The sequence below is a fragment of the Malaclemys terrapin genome, chromosome 6 (assembly GCF_027887155.1).
Source record: "Malaclemys terrapin pileata isolate rMalTer1 chromosome 6, rMalTer1.hap1, whole genome shotgun sequence".
NCBI lineage: Eukaryota > Metazoa > Chordata > Testudines > Emydidae > Malaclemys > Malaclemys terrapin.
In genome coordinates, this window is record NC_071510.1 from 42,364,305 (window position 1) to 42,387,690 (window position 23,386).

At 41.9% G+C, this 23,386-nt stretch overlaps 1 protein-coding gene across 4 annotated transcripts in view; it reads right to left on the reverse strand.

Moving 5' to 3' along the window:
• The window catches only part of GLIS3 (GLIS family zinc finger 3), a 286,095-nt gene that overhangs the window by 224,156 nt on the left and 38,553 nt on the right, over window positions 1-23,386 (reverse strand). The window contains exons 1-2 of one of the 4 annotated variants that reach the window (XM_054031223.1): window positions 15,469-15,955; window positions 3,142-3,621 (exon numbers count right to left, since the gene is read on the reverse strand). In XM_054031223.1, the coding sequence (XP_053887198.1) occupies window positions 3,142-3,526 (385 nt within the window). In that variant the 5' untranslated portion in view covers window positions 3,527-3,621; window positions 15,469-15,955. Of the gene's footprint in view, window positions 1-3,141; window positions 3,622-15,187; window positions 15,207-15,468; window positions 15,956-23,386 lie in introns of those variants that run through there. The other 3 variants (XM_054031225.1, XM_054031224.1, XM_054031226.1) reach the window with 3 other exon arrangements.

Here is a 23,386-nt window from a genome sequence, read left to right on the forward strand (position 1 = left end):
AACAGAGTGGAGGAACCCAAGGAAACAATGAGTTGACACTGGTCAGCATGACAACAGTGGTCACCGCAAACTAACTGCCTAATCATTATCGAGATTTTTGGAGGCATCACTGAAAACATCCATAGTTTTAAGGATGGATTCGAAGGAGGATAATGAGGTGTCTTTTTCAGTATTTACTATGAGCTCCTCCCATGCATTAGGGGAAGCATGGGTGAAAGCATGGAGATGCTTGTAAGAATATTATAAAAACGGGCAGTCAAGACTGGCATCATTTGTGGAATGAAGATGACAGTTAATATCTCAATACTGTGTAAGAGACAATAAGTGGGTTGGGGCTATAGGCCTCAAAAGTGCAAACAAGTAGTTTGTGCTTGTTGCAATGGAGAAGGGGCAGCCCGTGGAGGGATGCAAAGAAGGGGGTGAGATGGTCATAGAGATGTTCCAGGAGAATGATCTTTGCAGCAGCATTTTGAACATCCACAAACAGTGCCATAGACAAATATGATGCTTTACCAATAGATTAAAGATAGCTCCTTCTCCAAGAAGGTTACAGAGTAGATGTAAGAGCATTAATTACATTTCTGATACAGAGGTTTCTAGACAGGAGTTTACATGCAGGATGTGAAATTAACACACAGCATAAGAAGCAGAACTGAAGCATAAAAATAGTCTCCCTATTCCCAAATATAAGTTTTTTACTGAGATCTTACCTTTAAAATCCTACTATGTTATGGTTAGCTGTGGAGGTAATTCCTTCTCAAATAGAAAACACAATATTCTGTTGCCAATTATTGGCTAATCTTGCAGTATGGTTATATGCTGAGAAGTAACTCTAAAAACAGTATTGTGGGTTTCATGATTATGGTCACACAATGATTTCAAGATCAACTTTATGACATTTCCAAATGGAAAGGTTTTTTTCTAAGTTCCAGTGTTACAATCTCACCATGGGATATAAAAGTCACGCTTGTTTATTTTTGGTTCTTGCATTATTACCATTCATAAAAAGTCTGCAAGTGTAACTTAGATAACAATTCTACAGCTGATATACAGACCAAAACAAAATCCAGGTTATTTTCACATAACTGTTGACTATGTAAATATAGGGATAAGAGGAGTAAAAATATAGAAAATATTTATTTTTGCCAGAAAAGTAAACAGCAATCAACTGAAAAAGACTTAGGTAGCAGATATGTTATGTAATGACATGCCATTTGTACTGAGTCATTTTTCTGAGCATAACTACACTTTACAGGGACGTTGTCAACTTGATTATGTGAAAATGGTACATTTTTCAAATTTACTTTCCTGAGAGATCTCCCTTTAAATAATATATCCTGGAGTTTTGGTAATTATTATTTATTTTAATTATAAGACTTTTCTACTCCCTGTTGATATTTCAAATGGTCTTTTAGGCAGGCCTCAAAGCAATACCAAACAGGCCCAGGCCCACTTCTCTTCCTTCCTGCCCTAATCCATTTCTCTCAGCCCACTCCTGCCTGCTGCCTCTTAAGTGTCACTTTCAGCTTTGCTGATGCGGTTACTAGTGAATATCCTTTTGAAGAGCGTGGGTAGATTAAAAAAAATAAATACGTGAAACTGATTGTTCACAAAGTGCTGTTAAATACACATATTTAACAATAAATTCTATTTCGTAATATTTTTATGTACTGAAAAATCCCACGATGGCCAATATTTTCTTTATTAGATGCCTTAACACTGTACTTGTAGCCATATTATGCAATCAGTGCCACAAATGAAGTAAGGTAATACTTAACTAAAGTAAGAGACATACAATAGTGCCTGTTCAGACTTGCCTTTCTTATCCAGAGAATAAGAAAAAAACTTTATGTTATGGATTCTTACCATACACAAATGCATTACAAAACATTCCTCTTAATAGAACAGAAGGTGAGTACCATTTTGAATAACATTTCCGTTTGAACTTTTGCAACATAATTACAAAATAGAAATGTTCCCTTTATAGAACTACTAGTACCTTGAGCAAGCATCTTTTAATGTAGATTGTTACCGTTTTCTTTTCTTGACTTCAGCACCAATACCTATATATATAACTTTACTAAAAGCAATTCACATACCAGGTAGCCCAAAACATTCTGCTTTTCCTTCCATGCCAAAGAAAAGATCCTGACTTTTCAACCCACTTTATCTCTTATTTAAAAGAGCAGGGAAAGTTTTTTTAAAAAATCCAGTATGCCCAATATGCCTGTTATGAGCAGATGTAGACATGGCATATTCATTAAAGTCAAGAAACCCCTCAAATACTGCAGCCACATACTTAAAGTTGTGAAAAGAAAGAGACAGCTGAAGCAAACTTGGAATAAACAGGATACCCCACCCCACCCCCCAAATTTTCACTCAGACCAAAAACTTTTCCTGATGTTTGAAAAAGTTTAACTTTTTTCCTTCATTCAATCTGGAATTCTCTGCATTTCCAGGACTGGAAGGGGAGGTGCCAAAATACCTAAAAATGGTACTCACTATTTCCAACCTGAATCAAATCCCCAGTTCCAGCCTTGTTTTGCAGACTTCAGAGCTTCATGTACTTCAGATAAGCCTCTGAAGTAGCAAATGCCTATCCAAACAGAACTGAACTCCACACCTTGTGAGGTTTGCGTCACTAGTTAGAATGATGCATAAAATGGTTCCCAATCAGTAAGTCCTGGTTGAAGGGTGCTCGGTGGCCAGTAGCCCTTCAAAGTATCTAAAGAGCTTTACATACTGTGCAGCACCCTTACTTCAAAAACATCGACAACATTGCTGCTTCCATCAATGAGCAGTTGTTAGTCATTGACACGAGGCTGTGCTCTTGTATCCACTATAGAATTTTTCCTGTAGCACTTGCACAACTTTGCTACAAAAGCAAATAAAATTACTACCTGGACTTGTTGATCTAAGACGTTGCAGTAGCAAAGCAAAGTCAGAAAACATTGATTACATGTTCACTGGCATTTTTTACACAACAATTTTGGGCAATCACTAGATATTGCAACTCCTGTGGTAATAATCAAACTATGAACTATTTAAATTTTTGTCCAATACTGTTAAACATGAGATAGCAGCAAAGGAAGGATCATAATCAGAAAAATATTACTAGTAACATTAGAAAATCGCTCCTACCTTTAATTGTGCTTGGGGAGAAGGTGTTCCCAAACTCCTGCTGCTTCGGTTTTAAAGACTGTGGTGCTGGCAGCCCTGGAGGCTGTGGGACTTGGAATAAAGGCTTCCCATTTGTAACCACTTGTCTCCTGGGACTTAAAGCAGGGAGGTGGATGGTACTATCAGTGATGTTGCTCTGAGGAGCTACTCCGCCTCCAAGGGGCATCTTCAAGTGGAGGCTGGTAGACAAGTTTCCAATAGCTGGGCTTGGGGTACTGCTATTTGAAGATGGGCAGGGTGTTCCTGCATGAACTCTGATAGGTGGAATTTGCTGTCCGTTGATCATCCCAGGACCATGGGGAGTACCCGAGGTCCGATGGCTCATACTGCATGACCTCCCATTCATTGTCAAGGAGTTGCAATGATCAAAAGGTGTTATACAAATCCACAGATATCAATGACATCAGGCCAAGGTCAGTATGTTATCCATAGTGATTAAGCCTGTTAAAAATACATAAATAAAAATATTTTACACTGTAGTAAATAATATATGATGACAGGACTGTGCACAATATTTAACTATATGAAAAAATATTGTTTGTGAGCAGCAAAGAATGAGCAATATACAGGCAATCAAAGAGAGAGGACAAAGCTAAATGATGACTCAGAATTGTAATAAGAAAGCCTGCCCCTTCAAAAGCAGAAGTTTACAATAAGGTCAGCTGTCTTCAGACTAGATAAACTAGCCATGAAAGAGAGTGAATGCTGAGCAAGTCAAGGAAGTCAGCCTGGAGTGAAAAGCAACTGCTGAGTGGAAGTCATCATCAGGATGAGCACCACTATCCCTTCTGCCAGCTCTTCACTCTGTTGATTAAAAAGGTGCTGAAAACCAAAACACAGCAGCCAAGCAATATTCAGACACATATAAGACATGAAAGAGATGCCAGTTGACATTCTAAAGGTCAGAAACCACAGCAGACCTGATCGCAGAGAGTTTTTTCTCTACTACACAGCATGTGACTCCACTAGGAAAAATACTGTAAGAGTGCTCTACTGTGCCAAGTTCATAAAAATAATTGCAATCATTGCAAAGATGGATCAAGATGTAAATCTTATAGATTCAGATTATTTGTAATGTCCTAATAAAGTGTAGAGCCAAATTTTCAAAGGCAGCCTTTTAATTGTGCAAGTTTTTCCCAGAGTATTTTTCCACTTACATTTTTATGAATGTTCACGTATACAGACACAATCAGATCTGTGAACAGAAGCAGCATTTGTGGATGCAAATCAGGTGGTTAAAGATATCACACAAATGGGATAATTTGGGTCCCAGTTCAGCAAAACATTTAAGCACATGCTTAATTTTAACCACCAGATTCAGGTGTTTAAATTTAAAGAACATGCTTAAGTGTTCTGCTGACTCAGGACTTAGATACCTAGCTAACTGTTCTGCACAATTGCAGTTTGCACACACAAAACTGAGGCTCAAATTACACACGTTTATATTCATCCAGACACACAGGACTCTATCTTGCAAAAGACTAAGAACCCTGGCCCTGATCCAGCAAAACACTTAAACACATGAGTAGCCCCACTGAAACCAATGGACACAGGGCCAGACAGTTCATGATTGAAGTCCATAACGCTACGTGACACAGAGGCCACTTGACAAAGGGCCCCCTGTTCTTTGCAAACAACTCGTCTCGTACCTGACAAACTCACTACACCAAACACATGTCTTGCAGGGTATTTATTCATAAAGTGAAGTATCTACAGAAAACCCATAACTTATGAAGACTCATTATCATTGCAAGATGTATGTACAGGTAATATTTAAGGCGGGGTGGCAAACTTTTTGGCCTGAGGGCCACATCGGATTTCCAAAATTGTATGGAGGGCCGGTTAGGGGAGGCTATGCCTCCCCGAACAACCAGGTGTGGCCCGGCCCCCGCCCCCTAACTGACCCCCCCTGCTTCCCACCCTCTGACAGCCTCCCTGGGACTCCTGCCTCATCCACCCCCCACTCCCTGTCCCCTGACCACCTCCAGATGCTCCATCCCTGACTGCCCCCCACCAACCCATCCAACCCCTCCTCTCATTCCAGACTGCCCCCTGGGACCTCTGCCCCATCCAACCACCCCTGTCCCCTGGCCACCCCCGGAACCCCGGCCCCTGATTGCCCCCTGCAGCCCCATCCAACCCCCCTCTTCTTCCTGACTGCCCCCCTGCCCCCATTCAACCCCTCTGTTCCCCCCCAACCACCCCATCCACACACCTCGCCCCCTGACCACCACCCCAAACTCCCCTACCTTCTATCTACCCCCCTCCACTCCCTGCCCCCTTACCGCGCTGCCTGGAGCACCTATGGCTGGCGGCGCTACAGCTGCACCGCCCAGAGCACCAGGACAGGCAGCCATGCCGCCCGGCTGGAGCCAGCCACGCCATGGCACAGCATAGAGCACCAGGTCAGGCTGCGGCTCTGCAGCTGTGCTGTCGCCCAGAGCATTGCGCCAGCAGTGCAGTGACCTGAGGCTGCAGGGGAGGTGGAACAGCAGGGGAGGAGCCGGGGGCTAGCCTCCCGGGCCAGGAGCTCAGGGGTTGGGCAGCAGGGTCCCGCGGGCCGGATGTGGCCCACGGGCCATAGTTTGCCCACCTCTGATTTAAGGAATAATGTAACTATATTGAAAGTATGCTTTATGGTCTTGGAGTAAAAGTTAGTCACTATGGGATAATATTTTTTTGGTGATGACCCATTCAGACAGAATGGAGTTGTTACCACTCTTTGGTTAGCTGGTGGTATAATGCAAGACTAATTGTCTAGTCTTACTCCATCCCAAGACTATCCATGGAAACCCATCAGAGACAACTGCAAACAATCAAAACCAGCTGGAAATAAAAAAAAAAAAAAGCGGGGGGCGAGGAATGTTTCAATAGATATGGGATCTCCCAGAGACAAAAGACTGTTTCAGTATATCACAGAGTGGGAAGAGACACTCTGTATTCATTCACTGAGGAAATATCTTGTGGAGCAAGGGTGTTTTCATGAAAGTTTGGATCCTGTGTCCTGTAAAGTCAACCAATTCTGCAACAGACTGAACTTTGGAGAGAAAACTACTTTATTAGATAGGAAAGGTAACCGTTAGTAAGGGTAAACCCAGGTTCACGTTTTATGATTTTGTTTTGTATTGTAACCATTTGTTTCTACCACTCTGTTTTGTTTCTAGTTGAATCTCTACTCTTTCTAAAATAAAGCTATTTTTGTTTTAGTATAAGTGCTCATAAGTGAGGTGTCTTATACAGAAATGGTGATTTAAAGTTCGACCAGTAAACTGGGGCACATTGCTCCTTTGGGGGCAGAGGATCTGGGATTTCTGTGAGTAGCAGTGTCAGGAGCTAGATATCACAGGGGAACACTTCAAGGGGACTCGGGGACTCGGGTGCATCTCTTGTTAATCTGGAAGACAGAGACAGGGTGGCAGGGGCAGCTCTATGTATTTTGCCGCCCCAAGCATGGCAGTGAGGCAGGCTTCGGCAGCATGCCTGCAGGAGGTCCGCTGGTAACGCGGATTCGGCGGCATGCCTGCGGGAGGTCCGCCGGTCCCGCGCCTTCGGCGTACCCGTCGCCGAATTGCCGCCAAAGCCGTGGGACCGGTGGACCTCCCGCAGGCATGCCGCCGACCCACAGGCCGCCCCCCGCGGCTTGCCACCCCAGGCATGCACTTGGTGCGCTGGTGCCTAGAGCTGCCCTTGCAGGGTGGCATAGCCCACAGAAGAGTGTTTGAGTGGCTGAAAGCTAGTGATGTCAGGGAGCTAACACCCAGTTACCACTAGCAAAACTCCCTCATGCTGGAGGCAGGAGTAACAAGGTGACTCTCAGTGCCAGGTACCCAGAGAGCCATCACAGACTACTCTACTCACATGCTTAGAGTTAAGAACTTCAATTCTACAAGGTCAAAGCACTATGGCCCTGTTCTGTCCAAAAAAACTAAACATACATTTAACTGCTTTGATGAATTGGGACCCTAGTGCTCAGCACCATGAAGATCAAGTGCGTGTGTGTATTTTATATATATAATGTTTAATATATATCAATTAGATGCATACATATATACACACACGCATACACATATTTCAGTTTGTTATTCGATAACAATGGATCTAATCCTATTCCCCTTATTTTTCATTGTTATTTTTTATATTACAAGAATGTAAATTAGAAAACATTGGTTAAAAAGCAATATCATTTATTTTCATGCATGGCTGCAGCATAAATCACATTTTGCAATTCAACCAAGGACAGACAGAGCTGAATGTTCTTAGATTCCCAAGGTTCATTTTAGTAAGCAGAATGTACTTTGCCCTAACACAGGTGACTGGCTCTTTAGAAAAGAACTTATAAACAAAAAGCTGTCATGTTGTTGGCAAGGCTGTACACTACAGCAGTATAAATCAGCAGCAAGTCAAAATCATTCTTGTCTATAATTTTTAACTACATTAGAAAAGTGCAAACATAATAAAGAGGAGATTATACATGACAGATTTATTAGTTTTGTTCAGCAACAGTGTATTTAGATTAATTGACAGAAGAATATTTCTATACAATATATATACCTAAAGGGCCCTATCAAATCCAGGTCAATATATTCCATGTGTTTTTAATACTCTGATTTCCTTGTTATTTTTTCTGTAATACTGTATGCTACAATAAGATGCAATACTTGGATTTATTTTTGTCATACTTTTATCACCTGTTACTGTTTTTCACACTTACAAAAGGAATTTACTATACTTCACTGGATTTCAAGCTAACCATTGTACCAATATAATTAATTCATTTCAATTATACTTAAGTTGATGTGTTCACTTGATAGGCATGTGTAACTTCTTTTAGTACTGATTGAAATTTATGTGCATGGAAGAAAATACACCCATTAGTCAACAATATTAAAGAGACACTGTCAAAATAAATATATATTTTAAAATATAATTATCAATTATCTGTGCGACTAAAAACACCTTAAATTTTCCAAAATAAGCCAATTTTTAAAAATCTAATTTACTTTTCACCATCTCTGCCTCTTTTTCCTTTTTCATACATACACATAAGTTATATTTTGAACTGCAGCAAATTTACAACACCTGCAGAAGTCCCCCATATCCTCTGTGGTGAAAGCAATTGCAGATAAGTCATTTAGCTTCTCTGCAATTTCTTCCTTAGTTTACCCATATTTCTGTTACAGGTACTTACCTGCCCCCCAAGACCGTAGTATCGGACTGCCTCACAATCTTTAATGTATTTATCCTCACAACATCCCTGTGAGGTAGGAAAGTGCTATTATGCCCATTTGACACATGGGAAATTGACACACAGAAAGACTAACTGATTTGCCCAAGGTTACAGAGGAAATATTTGGCAGAGCAGGAAACTGAACATGGGTCTCCTGAGTCCCAGGCTAGTACCCTTTCTCCCCTTTACGCCCAGCTAACCTAGCAGACCCACTGATTCTCTTATAGGTTTCCTGATTTTGATATACTTTGAGAATGTTTTTGTGTCTTTGGCTATTTGCTCTTTAAATTCCCTGTTCACCCTCATTTCCATCTTACACTTTACCTGGCATAGTTTATGCTGTATTCTATTGGCTTCACTAGGCCTGGATTTCTGTTTTCTGCAAAATACCTGTTTGGTTTAAAAAATCTCCTGAACTACGCCATTTAGCCCTGGTGGGGGTTTTGTTGTTGTCATTTGTTTTTTCCTCCAGCCCATCCTACTTATTTTTTTGGTTAACGGTGTGCATGACTTCTGTGACTGTTTACATATACTTTTGTAGCCTCCATGCCAAACATAAGGATTTTAATTGCTGTAGTTTTTACTGTAGGGTATTTTTAATTCCCTTCCTCATTGGTAAATCCACTGGCCTAGATTTTGTTATGACTTCTCTCAGCGATGGTGAAATTAATTTTATTGGGGTTATTATTACACAGTCAGTCAACAAGTGTTATATTTTGGACCAACTCCTGTCTGTCACTTCAGGCTAACTTGGAGGAGTACCCTTGCATGCACTCAAATCAGTGTTCCAGGAAGCCACCATTTATGCAGCTGAGAAACTGCTTCTCTAAACCTTGCCCCATTGTGATATTTGACCAATTTACATCTGTAGCTGAAGTCATCCTTTGCTAGTTTTATTACATTTAGTGCTTGTGTACATGGCAAATTAAATCAACGGAGCTATATCAGTCAGAATTCACACTCTTCATTATTTCAGTTTAAGTCAGCGCGCACACTCTCTTATTTCGGTGTCTTTACATTGATTTTGTTAAACTGATAAGGAAACAACTTAAGTTATATTGCTATAAAAGCACTGTTATACAAAAATAAGAGTGTCCACACAGAGACTTAAACCGAAATAACTAAGGATGTAAAGTACAACAGATATTGCTATTTTGGTTCCATTAACCATATAGATAATGCTTTAATTGCTCTTTGATCTCCCTCAACATTATGCATACAGTATCCCTCTTCTGATCAGGAAGCCTCTGATGAAAGGATAAAAAACTGGGCATGTTTAGTCTTGAAACAAGACAACTGAGGGTGGGAGCTGATAACTGTCTTCAAATATTAAAAAGAGGACAGTGATCAATTGTTCTCCATGTCCACTGAAGGGAGGACAAGAAGTAATGGGCTTAATCTGCAGCAAGGGAGAATTAGGTTAGATATTAGGAAAAACTTTCTAACTATAAAGGTAGTCAAGCTCTGGAAAAGGCTTCCAAGCAAAGGTGTGGTATCCCCGTCACTGGAGGTTTTTAAGAACAGGCTGGGCAAACATCTGTCAGGGATGATCTAGATTTACTTGGTCCTGACTCAGTACAGGAGGCTGGACTTGATGACTTCTCAAGGTCCCTTTTAGCCCCACATTTCTATGATTGCATAACTCTGCTATTATTTGTATGTGGCTTCAGATTTATATCCATACACATTCTACTGTACGGTCTTTATCACTTAGAAATATTATCTGACTAGATTCTATGGAATCTTTTATATATAGTGCTACTCCTCTCCCTCTACAGTTTAGTCTGTCCATCCAGATAGATTATAGTCAAGTATTATAATATCCCACTGATTTTTATCATTTAACAATATTTCAGTCATGCCTATTACTCACACAGGCTCCAGTTCAGCAGAGCATTTAAATGTGTGCTTAAGACCATCCCTACTCAGCGAACCACTAAAACATGTACTTAACTACAAGTCAATGGGACTTAAGCACATGCTGAAAGTTAAGTGCATGCTTAAACGTTTTGCTGAATAGTAACTGACTGTTGAATCAGACCCATAACCACCCCATAACATAGTTTTAAAAAAAATCCTTCTAACCATATTAATCATGGAAAATGTAAGTATACTGCAAAAAAGAAATCATGGAATACAAAATTATAACTGAAACATGTAAATACAAATGTATCAAATGTAATAGCTTCAATCAACTTACCAGTTCAGAATTTAGAAACACAAAAATATTACCAATAAAATGAAAACTGTCCTGAGATTGTATTAATTTATTGGCCAGATTTTGCTTTACTGTAACATCATCAGATATGTGATATAAACATGATCATTTTATTTTGTTTATAGTTTGAAAATAACATTTAAAAATGGGTAAAGTCCATTCTTGGGTCTATTCTTCCTCCCACTGATGTCTGCAGAAGCATGATTAGGCTCACTATTTTTAAAACTATATTTTATTTAGCTGACATCATTGTTACTAACAACATGACAACAGTTACTCAAAATGCACATGTCTGACTCATGAGTCTACTCTCTCACTAAACCACATAGTATGAGTTAAATTCAAGCTGCGGGACTGGAAAAACTGAATCAATTCCTTCATAAAGAGAAACAAAAGATGAATTCACAAATATCTATGCCCCTACTACGGTACGCATACGCAGTATAAATACATTGAGGATAGTCCTCTGGGAAGATAAAACTCATTGACTTCAACAGAAGTAGAGTTAGACCAATGCTGAGGGTCTGAAAATCTCACCTGTACAATTTCATCCTATAATCCCTATTAAGGAAAAAATTCCCAACAAAGTCAATAGTAGTTTTGTTTGAGTACTCTAGATAACATTGTTTGGAAGATACTCAGAAAAAAGACTGATTTTTTCTGAAGTGTCTTCTCTCTGGAGATATTCAGACTTTTAATCTTATGTTATGCATTTTTTGCATTGCATCTCAACAAACTAGGATAATAAGTATTATTAACCAAAGATTTCTTGACAAAAGTATTAAGATACAAAACCACTACATGATGTGTGAGTTTATATTGCTCTGCACATAACATTACCTAACACAAAGCCACAAAAGCAAGAAGACTGAAAGTGAAGGCATCAAACAGTCCTTATTATCTACTCCTCCACCCAGAGACACACACCTCACTACTGGCAAAACCAGCATATACTTCAGATAACACACCACAACCATAAACCTCTGCCCTTGTAGGAATGCAGCCTTCCAGCATCCCTTTCCTAAGCTCCTCATCACCACTTACAAACCAGCCTTCCTCCAGACTCTCTCCCTACTATCTTTTCTGCACAGGTCTTTAAAAAAACACCACCACTCAATTATGTTTGGGTAAGGGGGTGTTGGAAGGGAACGGGGCTGTCATGATGGCCACTCAAATTGGTAGGCAAAGCTTCCCCTCTGACAATAACACTGTTCTTCACCCTACAGGTTTCCCTGTTTGCTTCTTGACTGTCCATTTTAGTTTGAAGTTGTCAGCCATAAGAGGTATTCAGATAATATGGCCTCAATCAGTCTTTCACAGCCATCAGTCAGTCAGAAACCCATACACATTACCCCCATTGAAATGGTGAAAAGTCAGTACCCTCCTTCACATCATCTCCAAGGCCTGATGAGTCACTTGGGTAAAATCCTGGACTCACCCTGAGGAGAGGGATTGGATGCCACTAAGTGCTACATGTCTGCCTCCAATTTTTGGTTTCTTCCTCTGAAGCATCAGAAGCTGCAGAATCCAAGTGGGCCGTGCGGGCTCCTGCAGTTTCTGTGTCACAGATGCTGCTAGGGACAAGATTTAGCCTAGAGTAGGCCCAAACTTAGAAGCTGATTTTCCTTAATATATGAGGATGTGTGTTGTGAATTGGAGGTCAGGATAAAGCCCTTTCTAGGGTTATCTGGCTCTAGTTCAAGGATCACACAATGGTATTGCTATTAAGTCACTATTAAAGACTGAAATCCACATTTTTCCTCCTTAAATGGCTGTAACTTACCCATTACAACAACAAGTGACTTTTAAACCATGTTAATTCAGTTAAGTATTAATTTGAATAAAAATTATTTTAAATCTCCCAGAGCAGAATTCTTTCATTCACACTAGTATGAATCTGAAATAACTCAGAGTCTATCCCTGGAGTAAATTTACGCTGAGGTACCTGAATAAAATCTGGCCTCTTAACTTTCAGACTCCATCTAAACAGATATAATCATTACAAGAAATAAAACAAAGTACTGAAGAAAGTACACGAACCCACAGAGGGCATTATTCTCTAACGCCCTTTTCACATGAGAACACACATTGTGCTAATTACAGCCACGTTTGAAAACTTATCAAGTCAGTTTTAAGCAGAACTATGTCAGACCCCTAATTCCAAACACACTTGTAGTGAGCAGACTGTGGATCTGTGATGTGGAGAAGTCAACAACCCCAAGCCCAGTCTTGCAAATCCATACTCATGTGAAAAGTCTATACTCCCCATTCACAGTCCCATTAGCTTGTCTCCACTACCGCCCCCCACCCCAGTCTTCCATTGCCAACCACCCAAGCTAGCTATGGTGAACTCCAGTGCAGAAAGGACAGCAGCAGCTGTGTATGTTTTTGCCACCCATGTTATCTACCCTACTCAGAACAGGCTTAGATGACAGGGTGATAGACTCACAGGCACCATTGGCACCCCCTCTACACTGGATCTCCCACTGTAGCTAATGCAATGGTGAGAAATATTAAGAAAAACAGCAGTGGAGATACAGCCTCTCTCACGTTCTCTTTCCAAAGCTTTTAATTAAAGAGTTAACAGTTTCCAACAAGGTCAGAAACTATCTTAGTGTCTCAGAGGAGAAGGAAAAAAATATCCAGTTGAAGTCTGGAACAGAAATGACAACTTAGCAAAGTTTAACAAACAGAAAGTACCAGTGACACAAAAAGGCCTGAAGATTAAGCTGTCACTTTGGTGAGCATTAAACGGCTCTGTGGCATTTCTTTGATGTGAGTGACACTTGTGGTTGCATCTGGACTACAGAAAACGCAGAGTTGTTGTTTTGTTTTGTTTTTAAAGGGGAAGATTTCTACCATCTGGAGAGAAACCACAGTGTGGAAGGGGCAGAATTTGGCTCTAAGGAGAGCTGGGAGAAGCTTTTCATGATTTTGACAACATTTTTTCAGGAGAGCATTCACAAAAGCTCCCAAATAAACCTGTCCATCTATTTTGACCAGCTGCAGCCCCCTTCCTTTCCTAAAAGCATTGGTGCAATGGGGTGCCCACTGAAGCTGTTCACCCCTTGGCTCTGGTTTGCAGCTGAAATACCAGCACCAACCCTGGCTGCAGTGAGACCCTTCCCCAGCTCCCTCTCCTCCCTGCTGGAGGGGGACAGGAACCCCCTGGCTCTCACTGTTCCCTGCTGGAGGGGAAGGGCAGTGCCCTCGGCTAATGGCTGGGCACGGGGACTATCCCGAGCTCCCGAGACTGCAGCGGGGAGGGTAGAAGCAGATCTGCAGCCACGCTGCCTGTGGTCAGCTCCCCACCCGCGACCCCCTAGCAGCAGCACTGGCTACCGAGCGAGCGCACCAGATACCTGGACTCAGCCTTGAACGCGCTCCTGGTTTAAAGGAGGGAAGGCGCCCTAGTAAACTGACACGACCGCTCAGGTGGATTTCTCACCGCTGGGGCCACCATGGGCTTCTCAACCAGGCTGCGAGAGTCCCTTATCTACTGTCCTCTCTGCGGTGCTCTGAATACGGCATTTCAGTACAGCAGAAACTGACATGTGCTTAGAGAAAATTAGCCGACCCCTGCCAACAGGTATCTATTAAATGCACCATCTATGTGGAGATCGTACAGGTACCGGTCAGCTGCCAAAGCGTAATTATGAGATATTTGCAGTGTCAATATCTCCCCAGTGCTTTACTCTATTCTCTGCCCGCAAACAAACGCAGAGGAGAGCATCAAACAGTCATTTTCTTTCCAGAGTTCAAAATTTCCTCCTCAAGGTATTAAGTCTCGGCTTAATCATCGACACGATGACAAATCCCCAGGAGCCAGAGAATACTTGTACCAACTTTCCAGACATTGCTATTTCTCTCTCTCTCTCTACAGCAGACTTCTCAGTTAAGTGAGTAACTTCGAAGTAATTTCACCACAAGATTTAAACAAACAAACAAACATTGAGAGAAGATTGCTGCAGACTCATGCTTTCCAAAGGCAGAAAAACACCAGATAATTTAGAGGACTGGAGCTGAGAACCAGGATAAAGTCCCTTTCAGTGGGAATGAGACATGGGAATAATATTTGACACGAGGCATGAATAAAATGTAAAAGCATGTTTGCTGGAGAGCTGACAAAAACAGAGCGTTGAAGGATCTTACCTATAATTGTTGGGTGTGTGTACATACCCCAACTCCAGTATGTATATTTACACACACACACACTATAAAACAACGAATATATATTACAACTACACTTAAAATAAACTATAACTAATGAAGACTTAATTGCCTGCATATACATACACAGTATTTATGAGACAGCATTCCTCACGTCTTTCATTCACCCGGTTCTTATTCTTCTCTAAAGCCTCCTTAGGTCTAAAGTTTACACTAGTTACTAGTTGACAAACTACCAAGCCTTTGCTTTGCCTGTAAGATTTCAGGAGCCTCATCTCTTGTCAATTAACCCTTCGCCTCCTCCTGCAAATAAATCTCACACCCATCTATGGTCAGATTAAAGCAGCCACCGCCCCTTTCATTTTTACACATTGTCGTTCTACTATACATACAGCCATGGGTACATTTCAGATTCCTTGTGGGAAGTTGTACTCTGCCCACCTCTCAGCTGATAAGTAAAGCACACTCTACCTTTCCCTCTGAAATACACTTCCCCATGGAGAAGGAGAGGGGGAAAGTGTGTATACAAAACAGTTTAGACTCCACAGGATTGCTGCTGCTGCCGTGGTGTTTTTGCTAACGTGCGTCTCTTAGCTTTGTTTGATGGTAGGTCAGCGTTTACTTTTGTGTGCGTGCGCCTGCAAGCAAAGTTCCTATGGCAGCATCCACTTACCAGGTAACCAGGTTTTCCACAACAAAGCCCAAGGTGCATATTCCTTCTCCAGGCAGAGCCTGTCTCTCCTCTAAACAAGAATGACAGCAACTACTTGCAAGGAGAGAGCCGAATAAAGAAAAGCAACTTTGGTTCCCTTCAAACACACTTGAGCGAGGCTATCCACTTGAGCATGAACAATTTCCATCAGGGCTCGGGAAGGGTCATACAAAGAGAGGAGTGGGGAAAGTTGCTTTTTCTTTTCTTGGGGGGGAATCTGGTTTTACAAAACTTGAGGGGCTCGCCTCTCACTGCCGGGTCGCGCAGTCAGTGTCCGTAGGTGAGGAAAATGAAGTTGACTTGTTTGATGACCTTGCTAGCTCACTGCTGTAATTTTGTTCCGGTGATGGGAGAGGTGCTGTCTGTCCAGGCTTGTCTGGGGAAGAAGGGGTCCGGGCTGCAAGCGCCAGGAATTGGGCGGCCCCTGCTCTCCGCTGGTTGTATCAGTGCTGTGTGGACAGGGGGATTGCAGTACAGGGAAGGAGGCGGGGGGTGAATGCTTAAGGGCCGCCAGCCAGCAGCCTCCCGAGTGCCAGAGCCTAGGAGGGGAAGGAGGGGGCAAGGGGGCGGGTAACTCCTGGTCAGCCGGTTGGCTAATTCAAAGGCAGAGTGTGTCTCTCCCCCTCGGCACTCACTCTGACTCACACACACGGGGAGACTGGGAAAGAGAAACTAGGAGACTGACAGGCTGGTGACACTTCCCTGCCTTCCTGGGCATTCTTTATGGTTGTACTTGATCTGGTGTAAATAAGGGTAGATCTGTTTCCATGTAATCCCCCTGCACTGCTTCCTGGTTCTGGAAACATTGAGAGAGAACATGGAAAGCCCAGTAGCCCCAGAAAGGACCAGACAAATAGGTAGGCTGGTTTCTGACCATCCCTCCCAAAAGAGTTCAGGGGTATGTTCCCAGTGTTTTGGTTCAGCCCATTAAAGAACTAGATCCAGCTGTAAAATTTGATTCTGGTTCAGATTCTCAATGGAGCCAGGGTATTGGATCAAATCCTCTGCATATTATACTGCATACCCACAGCCACACACTGTGCTCGATTCTCTTCTAGGGTTAGCCAGTGGAACCAGGCGGGTGGGTGCTGTGGAGGGCAGAGCAGGCAAGCACAGCTTAGAAAGTGGACAAAGCCATCCTGGGGTGTGGGTGTAGTGTCAGTCTATAATAGGGCCAGCCTACACCAGGATAAAAGACATACTAACACATCAGCATGAACACGTGCTTCTAACACCTGTTAAAATGCAATTTGCCTTGTCTTCACTAGGCTTTTAAAACCTGTTAGGTAATGTTTTTTTTTTTTTTTTTAATTCACTTTTTATCCTAGTATGGGTAGCTCCTCAGAGAAGCAAGAAATAAGCTTCTGTGGCTCCTGGGGCAGTACATCAGAGCAGAAGCCCCAGGATAACAATCATGCATTCTTAGTGATGGGGATTATATTTAGAGCAGATCCCAAGAAAGGGTAGCTGTGGTACTGTGGATGCAGCTGCCTCGACAGACAATGGAGATTGTAAATTCTGCATTTACAGGGGTGAATCAAGCCCATTACTGTGCAAAGAACTACAGAGCCATGTGATACATTGTATTGGTCAGGTGCTTATGGTCTCCTCCTATGCACTATGCCCACTAAATATATCACCACCAGCACACTGCCCACTACTCCATCTTCACCAGGGCTACTTCTAACATTCCAAACTGCTGAGCAGCTGCCAACACCTGCCTTTAAAAAATAAATCCTGGAGAAATGTTTCCTTTTCCCCCAAAGGTGGAGTTTGCCCCCAAAATTACACTGGCTTGAGGCCCCAGACAGACAATGTACAATCTTGTACCAGAGATAGGTTTAAGCTTTAATATATCACAATGTTTCATAGATAGAAAGAGGAGCATTAAGCTTTTGGAAAGAGGAGATGGCCAGATTTCCAATGGGACACACAATATTTGCTTGGAGTCCCAGAAGTCTTTAAACCATGATTTGAGGACTTCAATGGCTCAGACATAGGTTTGATAGAGGAATAGGTGGGTGAGATTCTGTGGCCTGTGTTGTGCAGGAGGTCAGACTAGATGATCATAATGGTCCCTTCTGACCTTAAAGTCTATGATAACGTTCCAGAGATATTGGACCTTAGCAGCACGGCATAACTATGTATGAAAACAGAACTTTTAAAAGAGGTTTGTTTTTTTAAAAAATGTATGTTCTAATTTCATCTCTTAGGCCTGGAGAGGCAATTAGAATAATGGGGGTGAAATCCTTGCTCCATTGAGTCCCTTGGAGTTTTGCCATTGACTTTAGTGGGGCTAGGGTTTCACTGATGGTAACTAAAGGCTTGATCCTACACCCACTGAAGGCAGTGGGAGTGCTGCTATTGACATTGGTGGGTGTAGGATTGGGACCTAATGCAGCCTGGATTTAAAAGCAGAGGTTTTAAGAAAAACAGCGTAAGAGTAGCCACTGGAGTCAGTGGATAAAGATCCTGTCACCTGATTGGGAAATTAACTGTTTATAACCCTGATGTGAATGAGACTAGGAAAGTTAAGTCTCTTTTGCCAGCACTCCTAAGCCTCACCCCCTTTTCACCTTTTAATGGCCATGGAAGAGCCCTACAGTAACTCCCACAGACTGTGCGTCTGTGGGAGTGGAGACTGACTCTCCTGAAAACCAGGAATAGCAGTGCATAGAAGGCTTGAGTTCCCTAGAGGTAGCTCTGCCACGCATTCCCTAAGGGGACGGAATGGAGGGGATGTTAGAATATGTTAGTATCTGGACAATCTTTCATCTGAAAGAGTTAACTTACCACTGAGTCAGTGTCTATCTCCTTCTGGGGCTTGCCCAGCAGGAAGTCATGCATAGTTTGTACTGGGGAGTGCTCTGCAAGAGTTCTGTGTGCTACTGCTTGTATGTACTGTGCACTCATCACCTTCTATTATCACTGAAGTGATAGCATAAGAACAGAGCCCCAGGAGAGCAGCTCCATGCTATGCATAGAACACTGAGTTGCCTTCATCCAGCCTTGAGCCTATGGCTTGTGAGACTTAATTAGAGCTAAAGCTCTTTTTCCATTAGTCTGGCCTTATTTTTACTTCTGTATATTAATTTAAAGATGCCTGGAAATGTACAAGAGGAGGATGTACTTTTCCATACTATTCTCTTTAAGCTTCCTGGGTCTGTGCAAATTTACTGAAGATATTGATGCATCAAGAGTTCCCATAAACTTACATTGTTCTGCAGTCTATTTATTGCTAAGTACATAGATGCCCCCAGCAGTGAGTGGATTAGCTCTTAAGTGTAACTGCCATATAGGACATTTGTGGTTTTATGCAAAAAGTATTTGTAAGATATGCTTCACTTCAAAACCACATTAAAACCATGAACAATTCAAGGAGCATTTATAGCTTATATAGTAGAACTTTTTTTGTGGGGGGGCAGACAAATATTTCACAGTATCTACTGTGTTGACTATATTTGTATTGGTACCATATGCGAGAATTTTCCATTAAGTTATATTTTTATTGGATCCCATCACTAAGAATTCACGAGGTTTATCCCTGGACTTACATTGGAGCCAGTACAAATTTGTTTATTATAGATTTATACAATGAACTAACTTCTATTAATAAGGAAATTTGCCAGATAAAGACTAAGATAACTTTAAATTTATGACTCAAACCTACAAAAGCAATGGAACAAACACTTTAAGCGATAAGGGGTACCATGTCAAACTCCAATGACAGAGCATCACCTTAAAGGGACACTGACAAGACTGTCAGGAACCAAATCTGACCTCCCTAAAAAGCTACTGTCTGTTTTAAAGTGTCTCCATATATGGAAAATAAAGTATTACTTACAGTCAATGGAGTCTGATTTTCAGATGCTGAAATGAATTTATTAGCACTACTCTCAGTGGGTTTTCAAGCACTATGATTTACTACTTGCACTGCAGTAGCATGCAAATGTATCATCAAGGATTGAGGCCTCATTGTGATAGACACTGTATAAACACACAGGAAGAGATGGCCCCTGACCCAAAGAGATTACAATCTCATTTGAAGCAAGATGGAATGTGTCACTATTCCACATCACACCCAAAGACTGGCCTAAATTTCCAATGTATTACACAAGCCATTTAAGTTGGTTGAAAACTGACCAAATTAGACATGTTAGCAAAGCTACATGTAAACATACCCAGAATGCTTTAACGGCTGAACAGCCAACAATCTAGTCAGTCAGGTCCAGTTTAAAGCCAATATTTAGTATATGTGCCATTACTGTAGATGTGCATATGGGAGAAGCCATGCTATTTGATTCATTTTATTTATTAGGGTATTACACACAACTATTGGGAGCCTGAAATGGCTTAATGTAGTCTTTCAGAAAACTAGCCTCATCTAGCAGACCAGATACATTTTCTCCATAGTAAAATTTTTTCTCCCTTATTGAGAACCCATACCTAATAGAAATAAAAATAGAATCTATGTGAGTATCCGTGAACTCATTTAGTTGCCCCACTAAGACATGGCATCATGGTGTGCGGATGCTGAAAATAAGATCTGTTTCCTGTGCCCCTGGTTAGGGCCAGACCATGCTCTCAAGTTTAGACCTTCAGACCTAGAAAAATCTTTTTGTTAGGTGCCCTATGTTGAAAATTGTAATTAGATGCTGTAACAGGGTGCACTGACCTTTAAATAAGGCTCTAGTCTACAGCTGATCAAAAAACAGTACCATTTTTCACCAACATTTTAAGAAGGAACATGATGAGGAAGTGAATTATTTTCACTGAATTCTTTTGTCAAAAATAAAATTGTCAGTTTGGACTTCTGTTACCCTGGAAAGGGCAGAGCTTAGTTTAGCCAGAGGGAAACTGGCAAAGGAGAAATGGAGAAAGTGGCTACATCACCAGAGGACCAGGTAAAAGATGTGTGATAGATGGCTTAGGTTTAGCTGGCTTTTCATGCCTGTGTGCTGTTCTTACAATGTAATACAGGGGTAAGTCTGAACATTCTGCTCTCAAAGCTGGAAAAAAACTTTGCTTATTCTTTCAGATGTTTGTGGCACCTTGACCAAAAAAAATCTTGCTCGCTGATTCAAAAGTCTAATTCTTTAATTTTATCTCTGATCTTATCTTCTGTTTCAATAGTAGTAGTCATGTAACTGATACAATTTACATTAACTAAGGTGAAATGATAAAAGAGACTGAAGTGCACCCTATGTAAAATAAGGAATAGCAGGTACCCAGGATTAAAGTTAAATCCATTCCAAAATGCTGCAGTTGCATTCCCCAGTTTTCAGTGGGAAAGCAAGTCTTGTGTCTCACCACAGGAAACAGACTGAAATGCTTGAGAGGAGCATATATGCAAATGCATCTTTCTCCCCATTGTTTGTCGCTCCAGCAGCTCTCAACCAGAAACCTCTTCCTGTTCCTTGAACTTAGATGTTTAACATCTAGATGTGGCAGGACTGGAGGGAACCAAAAGTCTTTATTCAACTTGACTGTGGTCAGTTTTCAGCTAATAGCTAGTCCTACAAATGGGGCATGCTTAAATGCGAGTTCTTGGGTCAAGGTCTTATTCTTCAGCTTGATAAGTGCTAGCCAAAGCCTGTACCTCTGACTCAGTCCTTATGTTAAATCAATGAGAGTTTTCCATGAATAACTACAGAATTTGGATCGCTAATTTTATTCTCCATCTACTTGGCCAAATTTTACAAACAATACCATCATAAAGAGTCTTATTTGCTATGTAACCACCACCATCTCCCTCCTTTCTTCCTTCCCCCTTACAGTACAACCACTCTGTTTTAGAATACCTCTGTAAGATTTCTAAATTTCCTATTACCATCAACAAAGCCAGCTTCTTTTCCCCTCCACTCATGTGCAAGCCTAAATTTGAAGTCACCAAAACAACAGAACACACCAGTGGAAGCTAAGACATATGCATTTAGAACTCAACATGAGAGAAAGCTGTGTTAGAAAACAAATGAAAAAACCCACACATTTTTATAGCACTTTCATCTTGAAGCACTTAAAGTACTCGACAAATTATGAGCTTGATTCTGCAGTGTTCTTATTCAGAAAACACTTCTGCTAACACATAGGAATCAGAGCATTAAAATTCAGGCCTATTATCTATTATACACAAACATACAGGGGAATCTCTTCAACCAAATGTAGTTGCCTTTGGGGGAAAAACACAACAGCCGCTTAACAGTATACAGTGACCCTATGAGACCTTTTAGAAACAGGAAATTAAGAATACTGTACCCAACTGAAATTGCAAGGGATTTTTAGATTCATAGAAGATACTTAGCTAAACTGGAATTGAGATATGACGTTGGCATGAACACCTCAGTTCCTACAAAAGTTTGATCAGATCTCTAATGACCAGGGGTGTCAATCATTTGAGTTATAAATCTCATATAAAGACACAGGAATAACAAAATACAATTGGCAGGAGAGCTAATGCAATACTCGATGGGGGACCAAAAGTTAATTTTTAATACACAAACTTTCAGACCTCAAGGTATGAGCATCAAGTGTATTTTCAAATAGGAGAAAGAAGATGGGGGACCAAAATTTTGCCTAGACTCAATCTGCGTGTCTAAACATAAGTAGGGTTAGACCTGGTCTATACCACAAAGTTTGGCTGACATAAGCTGCCTTGCGTTGACCTAGTTGGGCACGTGTCTATACTTAAAATTTGTCTCTCTCCAACATAAGAACCTCACTGTGGTGATGCAGTAACACTCCCTGCCCAAACAGCAATGAGCTATGGTTGATGTACTGAAGTCAATGCAGTCCAAGTGTAGACACTGCATTACCTATGTTGACCCTAATCATCCGTCAGCAGCTGTTCCACGATGCCTGACACTGGCCGTTCTGTTTACAGTCATGAACTTCACTTCCCAGAGCTCACAGAAACCACAAGCCCATCTGCCCCCTCCTTTAAAACCCTGCGAATTTTTGAAATGGCTTTTCCTGATTGCCCAGCTTGGCAAGCAAATCTAGCAGCTCTCCACTGTTGTGTGCAACTGGCCAGCCAATGATGCCAGCTACATGCTCTAAACGCAGTCTGGGCTGGAGTAGATAGGAGATTTTGGATCTCCTGGGCCTGTGGGGAGAAGAGGCTGTGCAGTAACAACTATGGACATCTATGAGCAAATCACACGGGAGAAGCAAGAGAGGGGGTATGAGAGGGATCAGCAGCAGCGCTGCATGAAAGCAAAGGACCTGCAGCAGGCTAACAGAAGGCCAGGGAGGCCAACAGACCCACCACTTTTACAAAGAGCTGCATGCCATACTTGGTGGGAACCCCACCACCACTCCACACACCACCCTGGATACTTCTGAGGAGCCTGAGTCACAGGCCCCTGCCGTGAACAGCTAGGAGGAGGATGCGGGACGTGCAACTTATGGGGGTCTAGCTATGCCACAAGCCAGGACCTGTTTTAGACTCCATTGCAGTCCTAGCTGTCAAATACAGGCAAGCCTGATTCAGGGGAAGGAACCTCAGGTAAGTGTGTAAATGTATTTCCCATTATAATGATGCAAACTGCTAGAAGAGATAGCAGTACAAGAAAGAGAGGCGGGGCCAGCTCCAGCATTTCTGCCTCCCCAAGCAAAAAAAAAAAAAAAGCCACGATCTCAATTGCGACCGGTGGCGGCAATTGGGGAAAAAAAAAAAAAAGCCGCAATCGGCGGCGGCAGTTCCTTCGCTCCTAAAGGGAGTGAGGGACCTGCTGCCCCTGAATTGCTGCACATGCCGCCCCTCTCCCTTGTCCGCCCCAAGCACCTGCTTGTTAAGCTGGTGCCTGGAGCCGGCCCTGAAGAGAGGTACAGTTATCTGCTTTTCATTCCCCTGCAGAGTTAGGCAGGGGAGCATGTGGAG